Raw genomic sequence first — 24,827 nt, forward strand, 5'->3', positions numbered from 1 at the left:
GCACAAAAAACAGGTCGGGTATTGAGAAACTTACATTTATGAATATAAAACTTGGCCAGTAGTATTTTATGAGTTTATTTCGAACATGCAATCATACAACATGATACATCACAATATCCAGTTTCTCCTTTCAACATGTTGGAAAAGGAGTAGGAAGAAGCAGAGCTTATTTAATCCTACCCCTTTTCTTTTACATAACAGTTGCTAAAACTTTGGTTCACTTCCTGTTCTCAATTTATTCACAATATACTCCATAAGTAATCACAATAACAATAAATAAATAATACTCGGTGAAGTAAGTTACATTCCATATGGTGAGATGAGTAAGATTATTTTGAAAAAAATGAACGGATGGATGGATAAAATAAATTGAGAATGTTTATCATGGTTCTTCTTCTTTGTACTTTGTAAACACTTTAAGTTTGAAGAGTTTCTTGAAGTGGATCGTATTAGTACATTGTTGATTGCTTTGCTTAATCCATTCCATCATTTAATTCCACATACTGATATACTGAAGGTCTTAAGTGTTGTACAAATGTTTTAAATTACATTTTTCTCTAAGTTTATATTTCTTCTCTTTTTTTGAGAATTGTTGTATATTCTTGGGTAGCAGGTTATAGTTTGCTTTGTGAATCATTTTAGCTGTTTGCAAATTCACTATGTCGTGGAATTTCAGTATTTTTGATCCAATAAATAAAGGGTTTGTATTATCTCTATATCCAACAATATGTATTATTCTAACTGATCTTTTTTATAACACCGTTAATGAATGAAGTGTACTTTTGTAGTTATTTCCCCATATTTCAAAATAAAATAACATGTATTCCAAATTGACTCGTTTGAATTAATTTTTTTTTTTTTTATCCCCGTCGTGTTCTTTTTATGATATTTTCATATCACTCTATTATGTATGTTTGTTTTTATCTAATACAAATAATAAAACAAACAAAAAATATCACTACACAGCGCTGTCGTATCATTTTGAGCGTAAAGGAAGTGACGTTAACGTTAATCATTACAGTCGACAGTCACGATAAACCAGTTCGTAGGGAAACAAGAACTCCTCTATATCCGCTCGACAGCCTTTCGTTCAACAAACGACAAAGTGATCGATCAAATGCATCCATTAACAATAATGCCAATTTTAAAAAGTACATTTTGTGTTGTGCTGCACGTATTGATTTAAGTAAAGTCCCTCGTTTGAAAAAATAAAATGTATTCCAAATTGACTCGTTTGAATTAAGTTTTTTTTTTTAAATCCCCACCTAGTTTCTTTTTATGTTATTGTCATATCACTCTATTATGTATGTTTTTATTTATTTAATACAAATAATAAAACAAACAAAAAATATCATTACACAGCGCTGTCGTATAATTTTGAGCGTAAAGGAAGTGACGTAACCGTTAATCATTACAGTCGACAGTCACGACTAAACCAGTCCGTAAGGAAACAAGAACTCCTCTACATCCGCTCGGCAGCCTTTCGTTCAATAAACGACAAAGTGATCGATCAAATGCATCCATTAACAATAATGCTCATTTTAAAAAGTGTGTTGTGATGTGCGTATTGATTTAAGTAAAGTCCCTCGTTTGAAAAAATAACATTTATTCCAAATTGACTCGTTTGAATTATTACTTTTTTTTAATCCCCGCCTAGTTCTTTTTATGTTATTGTCACATCACTCTATTATGTATGTTTTTTTTTTAATTTAATACTGTAACCTTTTTCTATAGGCTTGCCTCTTTGTGATGTTAAGTTCCTGTTATAAGCTGTTATACAGTATATGCCTTCAAAATAAGAGCTCAAGGCATATACTGTCTAACAGCTTATAACAGGAACTTAACATCACAAAGAGGCAAGCCCATACAAATAGGTTACAATACAAATAATAAAACAAACAAAAATATCACTACACAGCGCCGTCGTATAATTTGAGCGTAAAGGAAGTGACGTGGCGATTCTGTGCGCATGCGCGTACCGTCTTTCATCTTGAAGCGTGTAGTGACGGTCCAGTTGTCCTAGCAGCGCAATGGCGAGCTTAATAACCGAAATGTTGACAGAAACCGCAGCGGCTCTTCGCTTTGTGAAGTCAGTCCACCACAGACGCTTGAGCTGGCTGTCTGCATGTGGAGGAAGAGGCCGATACTTGTCTGTGAGTCACAGGAGTATGGCGAGAACAGCTTCAAGTCGATGGGAGCCTAAAGAAAAAGTGCACATCCCAGGACTGGAGAAGGTCACCTATGGAGAAAAGATGCATTACGTCCCGGGGCTTGCTAAACCCATTTACCCGGAGTGGAGCAGGGACTACACCGACCCCCGGCATTATAAGTCTCCCCCTGTTGAGGAGATGCCTTTGTACAAGCAGAAGGAATGTTATATGTTCCATCAGAGGACCAGCCTACTGGAAGGTGATGCACCTTATCATTACTTTCTTTTTTTCATGCTACTTTGTTAGTCTACAGGTAAAAGCCAGTAAATTAGAATATTTTGAAAAACTTGATTTATTTCAGTAATTGCATTCAAAAGGTGTAACTTGTACATTATATTTATTCATTGCACACAGACTGATGCATTCAAATGTTTATTTCATTTAATTTTGATGATTTGAAGTGGCAACAAATGAAAATCCAAAATTCCGTGTGTCACAAAATTAGAATATTGTGTAAGGGTTAAATTTTGAAGACACCTGGTGCCACAAACTAATCAGCTGATTAACTCAAAACACCTGCAAAGGGCTTTAAATGGTCTCTCAGTCCAGTTCTGAAGCCTACACAAACATGGGGAAGACTTCAGATTTGACAGCTGTCCAAAAGGCAACCATCGACACATTGCACAAGGAGGGAAAGACACAAAAGGTTATTGCTGAAGAGGCTGGCTGTTCTCAGAGCTCTGTGTCCAAACACATTAATGGAGAGGCAAAGGGAAGGAAAAACTGTGGTCAGAAAAAGTGTACAAGCGATAGGGATCACCGCGCCCTGGTCAAGATTGTGAAAAAAAAAAACATTCAAAAATGTGGGGGAGATTCAGAAGGAGTGGACAGCTGCTGGAGTCAGTGCTTCAAGATCCACCACCAAGAGACGCTTGAAAGTTGAAAGACATGGGTTTCAACTGCCGCATACCTCGTGTCAAGCCACTGTTGACCAAGAAACAGCGCGCAAAGCGTCTCACCTGGGCTAAGGAAAAAAAGAGCTGGACTGCTGCTGAGTGGTCCAAAGTCATGTTTTCTGACGAAAGCAAATTTTGCATTTCCTTTGGAAATCGAGGTCCCAGAGTCTGGAGGAAGACAGGAGAGGCACAGGATCCACGTTGCCTGAAGTCTAGTGTAAAGTTTCCACCATCAGTGATGGTTTGGGGTGCCATGTCATCTGCTGGTGTCGGTCCACTCTGTTTCCTGAGATCCAGGGTCAACGCAGCCGTCTACCAGCAAGTTTTAGAGCACTTCATGCTTCCTGCTGCTGACCTGCTCTATGGAGATGGAGATTTCAAGTTCCAACAGGACTTGGCGCCTGCACACAGCGCAAAATCTACCCGTGCCTGGTTTACGGACCATGGTATTTCTGTTCTAAATTGGCCCGCCAACTCCCCTGACCTTAGCCCCATAGAAAATCTGTGGGGTATTGTGAAAAGGAAGATGCAGAATGCCAGACCCAAAAACGCAGAAGAGTTGAAGGCCACTATCAGAGCAACCTGGGCTCTCATAACACCTGAGCAGTGCCAGAAACTCATCGACTCCATGCCACGCCGCATTAACGCAGTAATTGAGGCAAAAGGAGCTCCAACCAAGTATTGAGTATTGTACATGCTCATATTTTTCATTTTCATACTTTTCAGTTGGCCAACATTTCTAAAAATCCCTTTTTTGTATTAGCCTTAAGTAATATTCTAATTTTGTGACACACGGAATTTTGGATTTTCATTTGTTGCCACTTCAAATCATCAAAATTAAATGAAATAAACATTTGAATGCATCAGTCTGTGTGCAATGAATAAATATAATGTACAAGTTACACCTTTTGAATGCAATTACTGAAATAAATCAAGTTTTTCAAAATATTCTAATTTACTGGCTTTTACCTGTATAGTTGTGCGTTCCACCAGAGGACCAGCCTACTGGAAGGTGATGCACCTTATCATTACTTTCTTTTTTTCATGCTACTTTGTTAGTCTAAAAAGGGTAATCATAGTCCAGCAGTAAAGGTACTTTTAGCACGAGTCGTCTCGATTATGGGTACATTTCATGTGAATTCTATCAAGCAAAGTGTAAAAGTCAGCATGTGTGATGGTATGGGGGTGTATTAGTGCCCAAGACATGGGTAACTTACACATCTGTGAAGGCGCCATTAATGCTGAAAGGTACATACAGCTTTTGGAGCAACATATGTTGCCATCCAAGCATTGTTATCATGGACGCCCCTGCTTATTTCAGCAAGACAATGCCAAGCCACGTGTTACAACAGCGTGGCTTCGTAGTATAAGAGTGCAGGGTACTAGACTGGCCTGCCTGTAGTCCAGACATTGAAAATGTGTGAAGGCTAAAATATGAGAAGGGAGACTGTTGAACAACTTAAGCTGTACATCAAGCAAGAATGGGAAAGAATTCCACTTCAAACATGTGTCTCCTCAGTTCCCATACCTTTACTGAGTGTTGTTAAAAGGAAAGGCCATGTAACGCACTGGTAAAAATGCCCCTCTGACAACTTTTTTGCAATGTGTTGCTGCCAGTAAATTCTAAGTTAATGATTAATTGCAAAGAAGAATTACATGAACATGAAATATCTTGTCTTTGCAGTCTATTCAATTGAATATAAGTTGAAAAGGATTTGTTGTATTCTCTTTGTATTTACCATTTACACAACGTGACAATTTCACTGGTTTTGTATATATATATATATATATATATATATATATATATACACACACACCCATGTATACATAAATATTTATATACGTGTATATGTATGTATATACTGTATATACACATATATATATATAAATGTTTATATGTGTGTATATATGTACATATACACACATGTATATGTATATATGTATGTATAAAAATGTGTATGTATGTATATACATACAGTATGTATGCATATATATATATATATATAAATATATGTATATATACATACTTATATATATATATATATACATACATACATACATACATATACATGTGTGTATATGTACAAATATATATACATACATATAAAAAATATATATATATATATGCTGTACATATACATGTGTATATGTACATACATATAAACACATATACCGGTATATATGTATGATACAGTATATACATACATACATATACATATGTATGTATGTATATATATATATGTGTGTATGTATGTGTGTGTATATATATATATATATATATATATATATATATGTCTTAATAAGGTTATCCAAAAAATAGTGCTCGATACCGTAGTAGAGCGCAATATATGTATGTGTGGGAAAAAAAATCACAAGACTATTTCATCTCTACAGGCCTGTTTCATGAGGGGGGGTTCCCTCAATCATCAGGAGATTTTAATGGGAGCATTCGCATACCATGGTTTATATAGGGCACAGAGTGGGTGGGTACAGGCTGGCCTAGGGGCGTGGTGATTGGCTCATGTGTTACCTAGGAGGTGTTTCCGTCTATGGCGGCATGTTGTTACAATTTCGCTGCGCTTGTTGAGGGATGACAGGTCTGGACGGTAAATAATAAACAGTTTCTCTTTCAAGCATAGGTTGCATCTTTTATTACCACTATTGTAAGGTGTGCTGGATGCAAGAATTTGCCATGTTATTGAATATTCAACATTATTGTCTTTGAGGTCCCAAATGTGTTTGCTGAGTTCTGTGGTATTTCGCAGGTTTTTGTTCCTGAAAGAAGCCTTGTGATTGTTCCATCTGGTTTTGAATTCTCCCTCGGTTAATCCTACATATGTGTCGGATGTGTTAATGTCCTTGCGTATTACCTTAGATTGGTATATATATATATATATATATATACATAAATATACATGTGTGTATATGTACAAATATATATATATATATATATACTGTACATATACATGTGTATATGTACATATATACATACATATAGACACATATATATGTGTATATACATTATATACATACATATACATATGTATGTATGTATATATATATGTGTGTGTATATATATATATATATATAATGTGTATATATAATGTATGTATATAATGTGTATATATAATGTATGTGTGTATATATATGTGTCAGTGTAAATATGGGTATGTGTATGTATTTGGTGCTTTGGGAGGTGGTCATGGATTCTTAGTATGCTAAAGAAAGATTTGAGAAAGACTGCTAGTGCTCACTACACTTCTACTTGACCAGCTCAAAACAATGTAGTCTTCCCTATGCATCCTTGTATAATGTCTATGTAATCTTCCCTTAGGTGTTCGTCAGGCTCTTTGGTTAACAAAAAGCAAGGTAATCTCTGGTTTACCACAGGAGCTTCTCTCCCTGGCAGAAAGTCCTGCTAATCAGCTACCCAATCAGGACAGTCGTGTTCAGAACGCCATCAAACACGCCCGATTCTGGGACACAACCCAAGAACGACCACCTAGAGTGAAATACAGGTATGTCAATGTGTGACTGTTGGAAAATATACAATCTACTAAATCTTTGATGATTTTTATAAACAAGAATTTGGTCGACAATTTAGAATCTATTTTAAATTTTCTCCAGGCTGATGATTTTAGCTTGTCCTGAACAAGTTAACATAATAGTGTAAGAGTCCAGTCCATAGTGGATCTAACATAATAGTGTGAGAGTCCAGTCCATAGTGGATCTAACATAATAGTGTGAGAGTCCAGTCCATAGTGGATCTAACATAATAGTGTAAGAGTCCAGTCCATAGTGGATCTAACATAATAGTGTGAGAGTCCAGTCCATAGTGGATCTAACATAATAGTGAGAGTCCAGTCCATAGTGGATCTAACATAATAGTGAGAGTCCAGTCCATAGTGGATCTAACATAATAGTGAGAGTCCAGTCCATAGTGGATCTAACATAATAGTGAGAGTCCAGTCCATAGTGGATCTAACATAATAGTGAGAGTCCAGTCCTTAGTGGATCTAACATAATAGTGAGAGTCCAGTCCATAGTGGATCTAACATAATAGTGTGAGAGTCCAGTCCATAGTGGATCTAACATAATAGTGTGAGAGTCCAGTCCATAGTGGATCTAACATAATAGTGAGAGTCCAGTCCATAGTGGATCTAACATAATAGTGTGAGAGTCCAGTCCATAGTGGATCTAACATAATAGTGAGAGTCCAGTCCATAGTGGATCTAACATAATAGTGTGAGAGTCCAGTCCATAGTGGATCTAACATAATAGTGAGAGTCCAGTCCATAGTGGATCTAACATAATAGTGAGAGTCCAGTCCATAGTGGATCTAACATAATAGTGAGAGTCCAGTCCATAGTGGATCTAACATAATAGTGTGAGAGTCCAGTCCATAGTAGATCTAACATAATAGTGAGAGTCCAGTCCATAGTGGATCTAACATAATAGTGAGAGTCCAGTCCATAGTGGATCTAACATAATAGTGAGAGTCCAGTCCATAGTGGATCTAACATAATAGTGAGAGTCCAGTCCATAGTGGATCTAACATAATAGTGTGAGAGTCCAGTCCATAGTGGATCTAACATAATAGTGAGAGTCCAGTCCATAGTGGATCTAACATAATAGTGAGAGTCCAGTCCATAGTGGATCTAACATAATAGTGAGAGTCCAGTCCATAGTGGATCTAACATAATAGTGTGAGAGTCCAGTCCATAGTGGATCTAACATAATAGTGAGAGTCCAGTCCATAGTGGATCTAACATAATAGTGTGAGAGTCCAGTCCATAGTGGATCTAACATAATAGTGAGAGTCCAGTCCATAGTGGATCTAACATAATAGTGAGAGTCCAGTCCATAGTGGATCTAACATAATAGTGAGAGTCCAGTCCATAGTGGATCTAACATAATAGTGAGAGTCCAGTCCATAGTGAATCTAACATAATAGTGAGAGTCCAGTCCATAGTAGATCCAACATAATAGTGAGAGTCCAGTCCATAGTGGATCTAACATAATAGTGAGAGAGTCCAGTCCATAGTGGATCTAACATAATAGTGAGAGTCCAGTCCATAGTGGATCTAACATAATAGTGAGAGTCTAGTCCATAGTGAATCTAACATAATAGTGAGAGTCCAGTCCATAGTGGATCTAACATAGTAGTGAGAGTCCAGTCCATAGTGAATCTAACATAATAGTGAGAGTCCAGTCCATAGTGGGGCCAGCAGGAGACCATCCTGAGCGGAGACGGGTCTACTACAGACCTGTTTCCTTACTTCCACAAATTTCTAAGATAATTTAATAAGTATTCAACAACAGATTGGACAAATAAATAATTAAAGTTCAAGTTAAAGTAGCAATGATAGTCACACACACACACTAGGTGTGGTGAAATTTGTCCTCTGCATTTGACCCATCACCCTTGTTCACACCCTGGGAGGTGAGGGGAGCAGTGAGCAGCAGCGGTGGCCACGCCCGGGAATCATTTTTGGTGATTTAACCCCCAATTCCAACCCTTGATGCTGAGTGCCAAGCAGGGAGGTAATGGCTCCCATTTTTATAGTCTTTGGTATGACTCGGCCGGGGTTTGGACTCACAACCTACCCATCTCAGGGCGGACACTCTAATCACTAGGCCACTGAGTAGTTAAAATGGAATGCGTGCGGGTACAGAGACAATCAAAGTAACGTAGGAGAATGTTAACAGTGTGTTTCAACTATCCAATGCTAGACTTTTTAAATTTGATACATATGATAAATGGTGGGCTTCACGGTGGCAGAGGGGTTAGTGCATCTGCCTCACAATACGAAGGTCCTGAGTAGTCTTGGGTTCAATCCCGGGCTCGGGATCTTTCTGTGTGGGGTTTGCATGTCCTCCCCGTGACTGCGTGGGTTCCCTCCGGGTACTCCGGCTTCCTCCCACCTCCAAAGACATGCACCTGGGGATAAGTTGATTGGCAACACTAAATGGTCCCTAGTGTGTGGATGTGAGTGTGAATGTTGTCTGTCTATCTGTGTTGGCCCTGCGATGAGGTGGCGACTTGTCCAGGGTGTACCCCGCCTTCCGCCCGATTGTAGCTGAGATAGGCTCCAGCGCCCCCCGCGACCCCAAAGGGAATAAGCGGTAGAAAATGGATGGATTTGAGACCACTTCAGTAGTGTATGAGAGTGTTTCAGTAGTATGTGAGAGTGTGTATGAGAGTGTTTCAGTAGTGTGGGTGAGAAAAATATTTCAATAGTGTGTATGAGTGTTTCTTTAGTGTGTGTGTGTGAGAGAAAACATTTCAGTGGTTTGTATGAGTGTTTCAATAGTGTGTATGAAAGAAAAACATTTCAGTGGTGTGTATGAGAGTGTTCCAGTAGTGTGTATGAGATTGTTACAGTAGTGTGCGAGAGAAAAACATTTCAGTAGTGTATGGGAGTGTTTCAGTAGAGGTGAGAGAAAAACATTTCAGTAGTGGGTATGAGAGTTTTTCAGTAGTGTGTGAGAGAAAAACATTGGGATGGATGGTCTCGAAGTCTACCCTACTGGATGAAATGAGTAGTGCTGAAAAATATCAATATAGATGTACTCTACATAACTTCACTTTGAATGATTCTCAAATGTTTTACTTTTTGTTTCAGCAACACACTCCTCTTCAACCTGCTCCATCTTTGTTCCAATCTCCAGTGCACTCATCCGCTGACGAGAAGGAGAATGATTGCTGAGAAGTGCTCATTCGCAGCATCGTGGACAAGAGGTACACACCAAACTGATCAGCAAATGTCTTCTGGATTGAATTAGAATCATCTTTACTTAGGGGTGTAACGGTACGTGCATTTGTATTGAACCGTTTCGGTACGGGGGTTCCGGTTCGGTTCGGAGGTGTACCGAACGAGTTTCCACACGGACATATTAAGTAGCGTAACGTACGTTGTGTAAACAATGCACACCGAGGCACAACACACGGCATGCTAGCAGCTAACGGGCTAGGATAGACTGACCATACGTCCTCTTTTCACTGGACATGTCCTCTTTTGCGGAGCTGTCAGGGCGGAGTTTCTTAAATGCCTCAAATGTCCGGCATTTTGAGTTAGGGTTGCGTGTATTTTCAATGTACGTTCAGGGTTAAGAAGGGGTTAAAAACAAAACAAACAGCAGCATTGGTGAGGGAGGGGCAGAGACAGAGAGAGAGAGAGAGTTATGATAAACGTGCATGCGTCGCCAGGCTCTGCTTTTTATCCATAGATTTATCACATTTAATGTTTTATTATCTATAGCAGGGGTGTCAAAAGTGTGCCCCGGAGGCCATTTGCAGCCCACAGCTAATGTTTTAAAGGCCCACGGCACATTCTAAAAATACTATTAAAATAAACACAAACACAACAAAAGTGAAATAAAAAAGCTTAAAGGTTAAATGTAATTTAGAAAAAGTTGCAATGTTGACTAATAAAACAAAGCTGGTTTTTTTTTTCTTTCAAACTGTCATTGCTCAAAACATAATATTGAATCAAAATCAATGTTATTATGAATTATTGACCTATCCAAGGTTCCCATTACTTCACATCAAATATTACACTAAGAAAAATATTTTTGGTGGAAGATTTTGCACATTTGGTAAATAAATAACCCAAAAATGTATGTTTTGTTGTTTTCTTACTGTACCGAAAATGAACCGAACCGTGACCTCTAAACCGAGGTACGTACCGAACCCAAATGTTTGTGTACCGTTCCACCCCTATGTTTACTGCCAAGAGTGCAAACAAGGGCGTTGTCTCCATGCAAGGGCGTGCATGACAAGTGAAAACATTAAATAAAATGTGCAAAAGACTGAACATAAATGCAGTGTGCAATCTTCTGATTGACTGTGCAAAAAAGGGTGATTGTTATCTCCCAAGTTTTTGTAAAAGTGCATACAACTTGAGTTCATGAGGAACCTTTACATTGCAATCCTCTAGTAACATACACCACCTTCTTACTTCCTTTTCTTCTTTCCTGAATTGAATAGTGTTCCTCACTAGGAGGGGTATCATTTACATTATAACTTATCATTGTATCAAATCAGTACTTGAAATTTTATTTTTATTTTTATAGAATTCTGTGACATTCATTTCATTCATTCATTTATTTATTTCAAGTTGAGTTGAACATTCTAGTGATTACAATTCAAATTAAAGCTGCAAGCAGCGTTGGTCGGGCCCGCGTGTTTGGCAGGTGCTAGTCCTAAGTGTCCCAATACTTTTGTCCAGTTTTAGTCCCAAGTGTCCCAATACTTTTGTCCAGTTTTCGGCCTAAGTGTCCCAATACTTTTGTCCAGTTTTCGGCCTAAGTGTCCCAATACTTTTGTCCGGTGGTAGTCATAAGTGTCCCAATACTTTTGTCTAGTGTACCTACCTTGTCTGCATTGTGTGGGCACGCTGGTGCTTCCTGCTTTTAAGCAGCCATCTTAAAAAAACAGCAGCGCAGCAGCATCAGCGCAGCGGGTCTTTGAAGGGTCATAAAATCAAAACCGGAGCAGGTATTAAAACACTGTTCTGTTATTTTATACACAAGGGTTTAATCTCTCTCCTGTGTTAGTTTGAAGCCGAAACGACAAACGCGCTCAGAGGAGATAGTTTTTGAAGGAAGGTGACCGTTTTTTACAAAAAAATTGTTTTGAAGGGGGAATAGCAAACTTCCTGTTGATTTTTGCTGGGGGCTGTCAATTTATGAAATGTAGGTCTAAGTGAGCCCTACATAGAGGTTTTTGTTTCATGTCTCTCCGACCTTCCCAGTGGGAGTTACAGGCAGTTTTGTCAGTTTTTTCATCCGAGGAGCAGTTTTTTGTGCGTTTCATTAAAAAATTGGGCTAGAGCACAATTTTGAGATTTGGGGTTAGGTTTTTTTATTAGATCGCAATTTCTGCCAGTCCTGATGTGTGTGTTCAGTATGGTGAGTTTTGAAGCATGTTAAGGGGGTCAAATTACAGCTCAAAGAGGCAAAAGTGACTGTTTTTAGTACTTTTTTGTCTTGAAGGGGGAATTGCCAACTTCCTGTTGATTTTTGCCCGATGATATACAATTATGAAAACTAGGTCTAAGTCAGACCTACATACAGGTTTTTGTTTCATGTGTCTCTGATCTTCCTAGTGGGAGATATAGGCAGTCTAGTTTTTTTTTCCTAGGGGGCGCTAGAGCGCAATTATGAGTTTTGTGGTTCGTTTTTTTTTTTAAAAAGGCAATTTTCGCAGGTCCTGATGTGTGGGTCAAATATGGTGAGTTTTGAAGCATGTTAAGTGGGTCAAATTACAGTTTAATGTGGCGGCGGAAGAATAAAGAATAAAACCTTACAAATTCAATAGGTCCTTATGTCCCATTGCATAAGGACTCCCTTTGGGAGTCCTTATACAATGGGCCATGCGGGCCCTAATTAAAATGAAAACAATTAAAGTAATACACTCAAAAATAGGGAATACAATCTACAACAAATTCTCATAATTATTTCAGAAAGACAGAACATAAGAGGAAAAAAACGACTCGCCGCCGTACTCTTAATTCCGGGGTTTTGTGAACGCAGCCTCACTCGCTGTATCCGTTATTGGTGCACATTGAGGAGGTTCTGTCACTGTGTTGTGGCTACTGGCGAATTATTAAATGTTCAGCTCAACAAAGTTTTTAAAATGCGCCTCAGCCTCTTGAAGCTACAATCAGCACGCTAAATTTCTTACATGACATTATTTGCACAATATCCTCGCCAGGCACTTGTTGCAGGTGGCTAATAATGCCCCCCCCACACGATATACTCAATGCCACTCCAGACAGCAGTGAGAGACGTGACAATTGATTGGACATAGGGCTGGGCGATATGGCCTTTTATTAATATGTGGATATGTTTAGTCCATGTCACCATACACCATATATATGTGGATATGTTTAGTCCATGTCACCATACACCATATATATGTGGATATGTTTAGTCCATGTCACCATACACCATATATATGTGGATATGTTTAGTCCATGTCACCATACACCATATATATGTGGTAGAGATGCGCGGATAGGCAATTATTTCATCCGCAACCGCATCAGAAAGTCGTCAACCATCCGCCATCCACCCGATGTAACATTTGATCAGAACCGCACCCGCCCGTTGTTATATATCTAATATAGACGATGCAAGGCATTAGTGAGGTTACAAAGCTTTTGCCTGTTAAAGAAAGGAGACTGATCCAATGCAGCACAGACATTCAATGCGTGCCACGCTGTCACGACCCAGACGCACACCAGTGCGCAATCATATGGGAGCCGCGCTGAGCGCACCTCCAAGCGCGTCTCGCTGCCGGCGACGGCCGGGTATGGGCCCGACGCTCCAGCGCCATCCATTTTCAGGGCTAGTTGATTCGGCAGGTGGGTTGTTGCACACTCCTTAGCGGGTTCCGACTTCCATGGCCACCGTCCTGCTGTCTATATCAACCAGGGTGAGCCCCACCCCTTTCGTGAGCGCACTGCGCGCGGAGTGACCCCTGTTGCGCGCCCCCGGCAACAGGGGTGGCGGGCAGGTAATCTGCGCGGGCGGAGCGCACGGAGTGACCCCTGTTACGAGCCCCCGGCCATGGGGGTGGCGGGCAGGCAAGCTGCTTACCTGCTGCGCGTGACGCCGGCCGCGGCGAAGGCGGACGAGGCGGGGTGTCGGTGCGGTGGGCGCGGTGGTGACCCTGGACGTGCGTCGGGCCCTTCTCGCGGATCACCTCAGCTACGGCTCCCGGTGGGGCCCTCTCGGGGGAAGGGGCCTCGGTCCCGGACCCCGGCGAGGCGTCCCTTCTCCGCTCCGTAAAAGTGTCCATCTCTTTTCTTTTTTTTTCTTCTGTTGTGGCATATGCTGCAGGTGCCTGCTCGTTTGTCATATGTGGGTAACAACATTTAACTATGTATATATATTTGCCAATTGGTTTAACTGCCACCCGCCTGAATCTATTTAAAATCTAATTTTTTTTTATTTCAACTGCCCGACCCGACCCGACCCGCGGATAAAATCTAATTTTTTTAAATTTCATCCGCCCGATCCGCGGATAATCCGCGGACTCCGCGGTTGTGCCCGCAACCGCGCATCTCTAATATGTGGATATGTTTAGTCCATGTCACCATACACCATATACAGTATATGTGGATATGTTTAGTCCATGTCACCATACACCATATATATGTGGATATGTTTAGTCCATGTCACCATACACCATATATATGTGGATATGTTTAGTCCATGTCACCATACACCATATATATGTGGATAGGCGAGAACAGCTTCAAGTCTGAGGCTTTCGGTGAAGGTTAGTGCAAACAAAACATCGCAAAATGGTGTGCATCCCACAGAAAGTGTGGTATAAATATATACATACACAAGTAGGCTAATAAAAGATTATCTTACGATACCACAGGTTTTGACATTTTTTCACAGGACTGCATGGGTGCGGTATGACTTCAGCTTGGTAAAGATTTGCTTCCTGACATTTACGTCTTGTTTTCTACATTTGTGTGTGTATCAGGCGACGACCTGTTCCAGATTCGGGGTCAAAATGGTTTAGTGTATAACAGCATGGATCCTCTCACAAGAGTTTCTGGAACACAGGAAGTGTCCGCCACAGCAGATCATACCCTTGAAACCTTCTATCCCGTGTCGCCTACGGTGGACTTGCAGAAAGTGCATGTGTACAAGGAAGACGTGAACTGCACAGGTAAGAAATAATAATAATAATAATAATAGATATATATAGTGCTTTTTTTGAGAATTTTTGTTTCATCTGACATCACATGGACAAATATAAGACCTTCTGGAGGAAAGTTCTGTGGTCAGATGAAACAAAAATGGAGCTGTTTGGCCACAATACCCAGCAATATGTTTGGAGGAGAAAAGGTGAGGCCTTTCAAGGTCAAGGTTCAACTTTATTGTCCCCGCGGGGAAATTTGCCTTGGGCACAGTGCATCATTGCTTTCTTAACATACCCAAAACCAACAGAACAAAAACACAAGCACAGACACAACCACAACCATACAACTAACATTTAAACATCACAACATGGAGCTTGATAGACATAGGTGGCACTTTGATGTAGGCATAAAATCTACAGTATGGAGATAAAGATAAAGTACCAATGTGCATTGCACTAGAGCTCATGGATAAAGTGCTGTGTGCTAAAGTGCTTAGTTCTAAAGTGCTATGTGCTAAAGTGCTATGTGCTAAAAAAGTGCTAACCTATGTATTAAAATTATATTGCACATTGTTGGTCAGCTTAATGGAGGCTGGGACAAATGATAATTTCAGGCGGTTAAATTTGCATAGTGGGACCCGGAGTCTTCTCCCTGATGGCAGGGTTCCATATTCAGGAAAGAGTGGGTGTTGTGAGTTGGAAATAATTTTCTTAGCTTTTTTCCTAACTGCCTGCTCATAGATGCTCTGTATAGGCTCATATTCTTTCCTCCCTACGATTTTCATTGCCGTTTTATGCATGCCGGCCAGTTTGCTTTTTAGCTTAACGGTTAGGTTGCCAAACCATGAGGTGATCCCGTATCTAATGATGCTCTCTACAATGGCACGGTAGAAAATCATCATGATGTGGCTGCTTACGCCGTACAATCTTAATCTTCGCAAAAAATATAGCCTCTATTGCAGTCTATTGCACAGTTTGTCAATATGTGTCTTCCAGCAGAGAAGATTATCAATATGAACCCCTAAATATTTATATGAGGATACCTGGGTGATTTCCTGATTTTTGATGACCACTGGCTCATGGTCAGTCACTTTCCTCGGATCCAAAACCATTTCCTGTGTCTTGGTCACATTTAAAATAAGATGGTTGGTATCACACCACCTAATAAATAGGTCTATCTCGTCTTGGTACACAGAGGGGTCCGTATCCTTGTGTAGAAGGCTTAGGAGCACGGTATCGTCCGCAAATTTCACCATATAATTGTTAGGGTGCACAGTCCTACAATCATTGGTGTACAATGATTAATCCCAGGGTCACCATGCCTACCGTCAAGCATGGTGGTGGTAGTATTATGCTCTGGGCCTGTTTTGCTGCCAATGGAACTGCTGCTTTAAATGGGACAATGAAAAAGGAGGATTAGCTCCAAATTGTTCAGGACAAGCTAAAATCATCAGCACAGAGGTTGGGTCTTGGGCGCAGTTGGGTGTTCCGACAGGACAATGACCCCAAACACACCTCAAAAGTGGTAAAGGAATGGCTAAATCAGGCTAGAATGAAGGTTTTAGAATGGCCTTCCCAAAGTCCTGACTTAAACGTGTGGACAATGCTGAAGAAACAAGTCCATGTCGGAAAACCAACAAATTTAGCTGAACTGCACCATTTTTGTGGTCAAGTGGTCAAGCAGAAGCTTGTGGATGGCTACCAAAAGTGCCTTATTGCAGGTAAACTTGCCAAGGGACATGTAAGCAAATATTAACATTGCTTTATGTATACTTTTGACCCTCACATTTTCAGTAGAGTCATAATAAATTCATAAAAGAAGCAAACTTCATGAATGTTTTTTGTGAGCAACAAGTATGTGCTCCAATCACTACATCACAAACAAATAAGAGATGATTGTAACGTCAAGACAGCCATGACATGATGTTCTTTACAAGTGTACGTACACTTTCGACCACCACTCTATATACACAAAGCTCAACATTTATAGACAAGCTCCATATATACAGTAGATGAAGAAATATTACCTTTTAATATAACAAAGGCATTCGAATCACACTAAGCTAGCAGCTAAAGCTAACATTGTAAGCTAACAGCTACACCATTATACTACTAAACACAAGCTAGACCTATTGTCCTCAATTTAGCAATCTTTACACGGGTATCACAAAATAAAGTCGGATATTACCTAAAGACACACAGCCTCCAAGGCCAAAAGGCATGAGACGGCATCTAGCAACAAATCTCTGCGCCGCTGACTTGTTTCCATTCAAGATGGTCCCCTGCTGCTCTCCCCGTAGACCGGACTTGTACATGAAGTCGGGACCCGGGGTGACCGCTCCTTTTGCATTAGTCGGTGACGTCTCTGCGCCCCGACTTGTCTACATGCAAGATGATCCCCTGCTGACCCCACTATGAACTGGACTTTCACATTATTAACTGTATCCACTCGGCATCCACCCAGGTGGGGGTCCCCACATCTGCGGTCCCTTCCAAGGTTTCTCGTCGTTCCCAGTTGGTTGAGTTTTTTTCTTGCCCTGATGTGGGATGTGAGCCCAGGATGTTGTTGTGGCCTGTGCAGCCCTTTAAGACACTTGTGATTGAGGGCTGTATAAGTCAAGTTTGATTGATTGATTGATTCAGTAAGTGAAACAAACAGCGTCATGAGCTCAACTTTAAGGAATGACTGTGACCACAGGACCAAATATCACTCCACCCAAACCAAGTCACCACAAAGTCTGCTTTTCTGTGATCATGGACCCTCCTGGGCAAAAGCTGACCAATCACAACTCTGCAGTTTTTTTGGAAATTGTTGCGTTTTGGACCAGTTGTTCCTCCCAGGGAATTCAAGTCACAAGTCGCTCCCAAGCTCTTTACGACACTTAAAGCTGAGTTGAAAAACCACCAGAGACAGAATAGGTATTTTGTAATATATTTTCAAAGCTTTGCAGATATACATTTGAGACCAGTCCAGCATAGAACATTCTATCGCCCCGCCAAGATGGTCTGTCTCCCTGACCCAAAACCCTCTCCCCTCTTAAGTCGCAGGCAGTCATCTCTCTCTAACCAAAACAAATGCTTATTATCGCTCTCTCTAACATTCCTCACTTCAAGGTTAAGCACACAGTTTTGCAGACAGCCAAAAGACCACATTTGGAAGAAAAACACTAGCTGTTTTGTAATATGACAATGAAATCAAAAGAAGTAACATTTAAATTCGGACATATGTAAATATCTCATCGAAGTAAAGCGATATGAATTGTCCACAGAAACATTCTGCTGCTTCTTCTGTGGCATCCGTTATGAGTGGACTTCACATAAAAAGGCTCATCACTACCCTGTACAATTTGTTTATGACAAAGGGCAGACAGAAGTGCAAAGTTCTCAATGAGCAGGTATCGGACACCTCGGTCTCCTTAGACCAGTGGTTCTCAAACTTTTTTTGTCATCCCCCACTTTGGACAAGGGGGAGTTTTCAAGCCCCACCTGCCCCCATCGCCCCAACAGAGCGCTAATGCCAAGCTTTAACATTTTCAAATTTATTGAACATCAAGTTGTATACATTCAAACTCAATAACATAAAATAACATCAAGTTCAATAATAAATAAAATAACTGTGCAGTTGTGGTATAACTTGCATCAAGTTCAATAATAAATAAAATAACTTCCATCAAGTTCAATAATAAATAAAACAAAAGTGTTATAACTTGCATCAAGTTCAATAATAAATCAAAAAAAGTGTTATAACTTGCATCAAGTTCAATAATAAATCAAAAAAAGTGTTATAACTTGCATCAAGTTCAATAATAAATCAAAAAAAGTGTTATAACTTGCATCACGTTCAATAGTAAATCAAAAAAAGTGTTATAACTTGCATCAAGTTCAATAATAAATCAAATAACTTGCGTCAAGTTCAATAATAAATCAAAAAAATTTTATAACTTGCATCAAGTTCAATAATAAATCAAACAAAAGTGTTATAACTTGCATCAAGTTCAATAATAAATCAAAAAAAGTGTTATAACTTGCATCAAGTTCAATAATAAATCAAATAACTTTCATCAAGTTCAATAATAAATAAAAAAAAGTGTTATAACTTGCATCAAGTTCAATAATAAATAAAACAAAAGTGTTATAACTTGCATCAAGTTCAATAATAAATAAAAAAAAGTGTTATAACTTGCATCAAGTTCAATAATAAATCAAATAACTTGCATCAAGTTCAATAATAAATAAAATAAAAGTGCCACTTTGCAATCTTTGCAAAAAAAAAAAGGAGGAGCTATGCATTTGGCAAGACAGGGCAAGTGACAGCACTTTGCCCCGTGAGAGCCACCTTGCTTCACTGTGAAACAGCACGGCTGTATGATCAGCTCCCATTTCCTCACACAGTGCAGAGAACAGTCGCACTTTCAGTGGTCGTGTTTTGATCAAATTTACCGCGCTCACAACATCTGTTAAAACCTCATTGAGTTCGGGGCTGAGCTGCCTTGACGCGAGTGCTTCCCGGTGAATGACACAGTGTGTGCCCGTCACATTTTTGTTTCTCTGCAGGCGCTGGCTCTGGCTCGACGACCTTTGAGGTGTGAGTCACAAATGTATATATTTGTGTAATTGTGGTCCACACATTAGCCTGCTACCAATCCTCGCGAAAGTTTGTTCCGCTTAGCCCCGCCCCCCTTAGTTACTGTTGCTATGTCTGTCAAACTTTCACTCCTACCGAGAAATTTAAAGCCTACAGTAAAAATAAGTACCGGTAATTTCCATTTATTTATATAGCGGATTTCACAGACAGAATCACAAAGTGATTTACAGTGTGTATAGAAAATGAAAGCATAGTAAAAAAAAAAAATCTAAGAATATAATAATTAAAAAAAAATTTTAAAGTGAAATTTCCTCCCGTTCCTCGCGCCCCACCTGTCATGTCTCTATTCCCCACCAGTGGGGCGCGCCCCACACTTTGAGAAACGCTGCCTTAGACGCATCCTCGCTCATCCATGCGGACTGGACACTGGCCGAGACTTAGTGGGCGGCCGAGGGTGGAGTCAGCTCTCTTGGTTGCTTTGTTGGGTTTGCTCCTGTCTCTGGCCATGCTCCCAGCAGACGATGGCGTTGAACACCGCAGAGGCCACCACAGTGGATATGTTTGTTTTTGTTTGTTTTTACTTTTGTGGCTGTGTGTAGAAATGACTGCTTGCATCAGGTCTGCCCTTTTAATGTCTTTAATGTCCTTTGTGTCATTCACACATTCTTATGTGTGCTATGGCTACAAGGTTTTTTTTCTTCCTTGGCCTCAGTCTGGACCCCCGCTCCAGGGGCCCAGGATTAGACTGATTACTTTTTCTCTCCACCACCCCAGTGTTTACCTGTTTCTCACCTTTTTTGTAAAGGGAGCCGGAAGTTTGCAGACCCGTCAGCGATCCTGTTCTGTCTCCCTGTAATGTTTGATCCTGTTCTGTTTCCCTGTAATATTTGTCTGCTCTTGAATGGGATTGTGCTGAAAATCTTAATTTCCCCTCGGGGATTATTAAAGTATCTCTGATTCTGATTAAATTGAAGGCAGTTAATATACCATATGGAGCAGTGATCATAAGGAAATACAGTATGATGCATTATGTACACATTTCTATAAAAGATAGTATCGCTGTTGTTAATTGGGAAAACATTTTGTTTTTCCATTCAGGTTTTGGAGATAAATATTTTTTCCCTCACGCCCACACACTTTACTTTTTGGAAGACGAGGATGTTCGCTGTAAGCTTCGCCCTGAGCAGTTCAGAGCCAAGATGATCATGTTCCTGTTTGGATCTGCTCTGGCACGTGCACACAAACTGTTTGGGGTGAGTTATCGCTTCATATCTAGAAATAAATAATAGAGATGACGTGATAACACAGCATCGCGTGGACATCGGGGGCGGTACCTCTGGATTGGCAGACCGGGGTGGTGGTTCCTCTCTTTAAGAAGGGGAACCGGAGGCTGTGTTCTAACTATCGTGGGATCACACTCCTCAGCCTTCCCGGTAAGGTCTATTCAGGTGTACTGGAGAGGAGGCTACGCCGGATAGTCGAACCTCGGATTCAGGAGGAACAGTGTGGTTTTCGTCCTGGTCGTGGAACTGTGGACCAGCTCTATACTCTCGGCAGGGTCCTTGAGGGTGCATGGGAGTTTGCCCAACCAGTCTACATGTGTTTTGTGGACTTGGAGAAGGCATTGGACCGTGTCCCTCGGGAAGTCCTGTGGGGAGTGCTCAGAGAGTATGGGGTATCGGACTGTCTGATTGTGGCAGTCCGCTCCCTGTATGATCAGTGCCAGAGCTTGGTCCGCATTGCCGGCAGTAAGTCGGACACGTTTCCAGTGAGGGTTGGACTCCGCCAAGGCTGCCCTTTGTCACCGATTCTGTTCATAACTTTTATGGACAGAATTTCTAGGCGCAGTCAAGGCGTTGAGGGGATCTGGTTTGGTGGCTGCAGGATTAGGTCTCTGCTTTTTGCAGATGATGTGGTCCTGATGGCTTCATCTGGCCAGCATCTTCAGCTCTCACTGGATCGGTTCGCAGCTGAGTGTGAAGCGACTGGGATGAGAATCAGCACCTCCAAGTCCGAGTCCATGGTTCTCGCCCGGAAAAGGGTGGAGTGCCATCTCCGGGTTGGGGAGGAGATCTTGCCCCAAGTGGAGGAGTTCAAGTACCTCGGAGTCTTGTTCACGAGTGGGGGAAGAGTGGATCGTGAGATCGACAGGCGGATCGGTGCGGCGTCTTCAGTAATGCGGACGCTGTATCGATCCGTTGTGGTGAAGAAGGAGTTGAGCCGGAAGGCAAAGCTCTCAATTTACCGGTCGATCTACGTTCCCATCCTCACCTATGGTCATGAGCTTTGGGTTATGACCGAAAGGACAAGATCACGGGTACAAGCGGCCCAAATGAGTTTCCTCCGCCGGGTGGCGGGGCTCTCCCTTAGAGATAGGGTGAGAAGCTCTGCCATCCGGGAGGAGCTCAAAGTAAAGCCGCTGCTCCTCCACATCGAGAGGAGCCAGATGAGGTGGTTCGGGCATCTGGTCAGGATGCCACCCGAACGCCTCCCTAGGGAGGTGTTTAGGGCACGTCCCCCCGGTAGGAGGCCGCGGGGAAGACCCAGGACACGTTGGGAAGACTATGTCTCCCGGCTGGCCTGGGAACGCCTCGGGGTCCCACAGGAAGAGCTGGACGAAGTGGCTGGGGAGAGGGAAGTCTGGGCTTCCCTGCTTAGGCTGCTGCCCCCGCGACCCGACCTCGGATAAGCGGAAGAAGATGGATGGATGGATGGACGTGATAACACTTTTCCATGTCTGATAATCCAAACCGCACCATTACAGTTTATCGACCAAATCAATTCCCGCCTTGTTTTCTCCTTCCTTGTAGCAATACAATCCTTCCTAAAGTAAACCTTGAGACAAAAAAAATGCAAATGTGCAACAAATATTCTGCAACGTGCAATTGGCTGGCGACCTCTCAGCCGATGTCAGCTGGAATAAATGGACGTACAGTAGAGATGCGCGGTTTGCGGGCACAACCGCGGAGTCCGCGGATTATCCGCGGATCGGGCGGATGAAATTTAAAAAAATTAGATTTTATCCGCGGGTCGGGTCGGGCCGGGTCGGGCGGTTGAAATTAAAAAAAATTAGATTTTAAATAGATTCAGGCGGGTGGCAGTTAAACCAATTGGGAAATATATATACATAGTTAAATGTTGTTACCCACATACGAAAAACGAGCAGGCACCTGCAGCATATGCCACAACAGAAGAAAAAAAAGAAAAGAGATGGACACTTTTACGGAGCGGAGAAGGCCCCCGACGCCTCGCCGGGGTCCGGGACCGAGGCCCCTTCCCCCGAGAGGGCCCCACCGGGAGCCGTAGCTGAGGCGATCCGCGAGAATGGCCCGACGCACGTCCAGGGTCACCACCGCGCCCACCTCACCGACACCCCGCCTCGTCCGCCTTCGCCGCGGCCGGCGTCACGCGCAGCAGGTAAGCAGCTTACCTGCCCGCCACCCCCGTGGCCGGGGGCTCGTAACAGGGGTCACTCCGCGCGCTCCGCCCGCGCAGCTTACCTGCCCGCCACCCCAGTTGCCGGGGGCGCGTAACAGGGGTCACTCCGCCCGCAGTGCGCTCACGAAAGGCGTGGGGCTCACCCTGGTTGATATAGACAGCAGCTAGGACGGTGGCCATGGAAGTTGGAACCCGCTAAGGAGTGTGTAACAACCCACCTGCCGAATCAACTAGCCCTGAAAATGGATGGCGCTGGAGCGTCGGGCCCATATACCCGGCCGTCGCCGGCAGCGAGACGCGCTTGGAGGTGCGCTCAGCGCGGCTCCCATATGATTGCGCACTGGTGTGCGTCTGGGCCGTGACAGCGTGGCACGCGAATGTCTGTGCTGCATTGGATCAGTCTCCTTTCTTTAACAGGCAAAAGCTTTATAACCTCACTAATGCCTTGCATCGTCTATATTAGATATATAACAACGGGCGGGTGCGGGCGGATGCGGTTCTGATTAAATGTTAGATCGGGTGGATGGCGGATGGTTGATGACTTTCTGATGCGGTTGCGGATGAAATAATTGCCTATCCGCGCATCTCTAGCAGGTATCTATTTAAGATTGTTTTAAAAAGGAATGAATCGATGTTATCAATACTAGAACAAAGAAAACGTTGGATTTAAGAACTGATTCATATATTGGGAAAACAAAACACATTCTGCTCACAGAAGGTGACCAGAATGCTTTTAAAATATACAGGATATTTCTGTGTAAATAACAAATTTCGCAACGTCTATATCTGCGGCTTATAGTCCGGTGCGGCTAATATATGGTAAAATATTTGTATTCCCTAAAATGATTGGCTGTGGCTCACATACTATAGTCCGGAAAATACAGCATCTTAAAAGGCAACTGCACTTTTTGGGGAATTTTGCCTATCGTTCACAATCATTATGAAAGACATGACGACAGATGGATGTTTTTAATGCATTGTAAATATAAAATAAACGTAAATAAAAGTCCGCTTACAATGGAGCCAATGGGACCTCCACTATCCCGCAAACGTGTTAGCATAGATAATAGCTAGATTACGTTAAGATAGCACGTATAAATATACACAAAACACTCCTACAGACATCACACATGGGACGGTTTAGTATGTATGAATTGTTTTAGTTATATTGTAAAACCGACAAACGTTGTTTGGAGCAGACGAACCCATACGAGTAGAAACGCTATGGACGAATAGAAGACAAAACGGCACTTTGTAATTCCGGTTGAAAGCACGAAGCAGAGGGTATTACTGTAGATGTTCACCCCGTAATACCTGCAGTGAGCAAACACATCCAAAAGAGCAACCCATAGCACAAACAATAACGTACCTGTCAGTGTCTTTGCTTGTGCCTCACAAATTAGCTGCACCGTTTTATAAGCCGCAAGGTTCAAAGCGCAGGAAAATAAATAGCGCCTTATAGTCCGGAATTTATCTTACGTTCTGAATCAATGGTTGCTTCTGCAATATGTTTGAGATTTGTGAATGTGAAAGTGGTCTAACTTACTTTTCTTCCCTCTGTCTCTATCCATTTCTCTCTCTTTTTTGTGTGGTCTACACTAAGGCCAAGACTATGTGTGTGTTAGACCATCCTATTACAGTACAGGCAGTGGGGACCAATGGCAGAATCTTCCAGTTCATGGTTTTCCAGCTCAACACTACAGATCTGAGACAAGACGACGGCATCAAGAACCAGGTTTTTACAAAAATAATGGTCTCAGTCTCTAATTGTAAAAATAAAAATGTGCAGTTACAATATCATCCCCATTTCTAAACTAGTCCCTTAAACTCAAACACTTGTTTGAGCAAAACAAAGTCAATGGTAGATGGAGGTTAAAACGAATCCCGTCACCTCAATTGTTAGCTGACTATTACCGTATTTTCCGCACTATTAGCCGCACCTAAAAACCACAAATTTACTCAAAAGCTGACAGTGCGGCTTATAACCCGGTGCGCTTTATATATGGATTAATATTAAGATTCATTTTCAT

The 24,827-nt window shown here is 41.7% G+C and overlaps 1 protein-coding gene across 1 annotated transcript in view; it reads left to right on the plus strand.

Annotated features, from left to right (window-relative positions):
- Positions 1 to 1,980: 1,980 nt before the first annotated feature.
- Positions 1,981 to 24,827, plus strand: part of LOC133615667 (large ribosomal subunit protein mL37-like) — a 31,846-nt gene continuing 8,999 nt past the window's right edge. Inside the window, exons 1-6 of the mRNA XM_061974424.2 lie at positions 1,981 to 2,409; positions 6,441 to 6,624; positions 9,733 to 9,848; positions 14,613 to 14,801; positions 20,458 to 20,612; positions 24,401 to 24,532. Of these exons, the coding sequence (XP_061830408.1) occupies positions 2,031 to 2,409; positions 6,441 to 6,624; positions 9,733 to 9,848; positions 14,613 to 14,801; positions 20,458 to 20,612; positions 24,401 to 24,532 (1,155 nt within the window). The 5' untranslated portion in view covers positions 1,981 to 2,030. The remainder of the gene's footprint in view (positions 2,410 to 6,440; positions 6,625 to 9,732; positions 9,849 to 14,612; positions 14,802 to 20,457; positions 20,613 to 24,400; positions 24,533 to 24,827) is intronic.

Source organism: Nerophis lumbriciformis, linkage group LG22, assembly GCF_033978685.3.
Source record: "Nerophis lumbriciformis linkage group LG22, RoL_Nlum_v2.1, whole genome shotgun sequence".
Classification (NCBI taxonomy): domain Eukaryota; kingdom Metazoa; phylum Chordata; class Actinopteri; order Syngnathiformes; family Syngnathidae; genus Nerophis; species Nerophis lumbriciformis.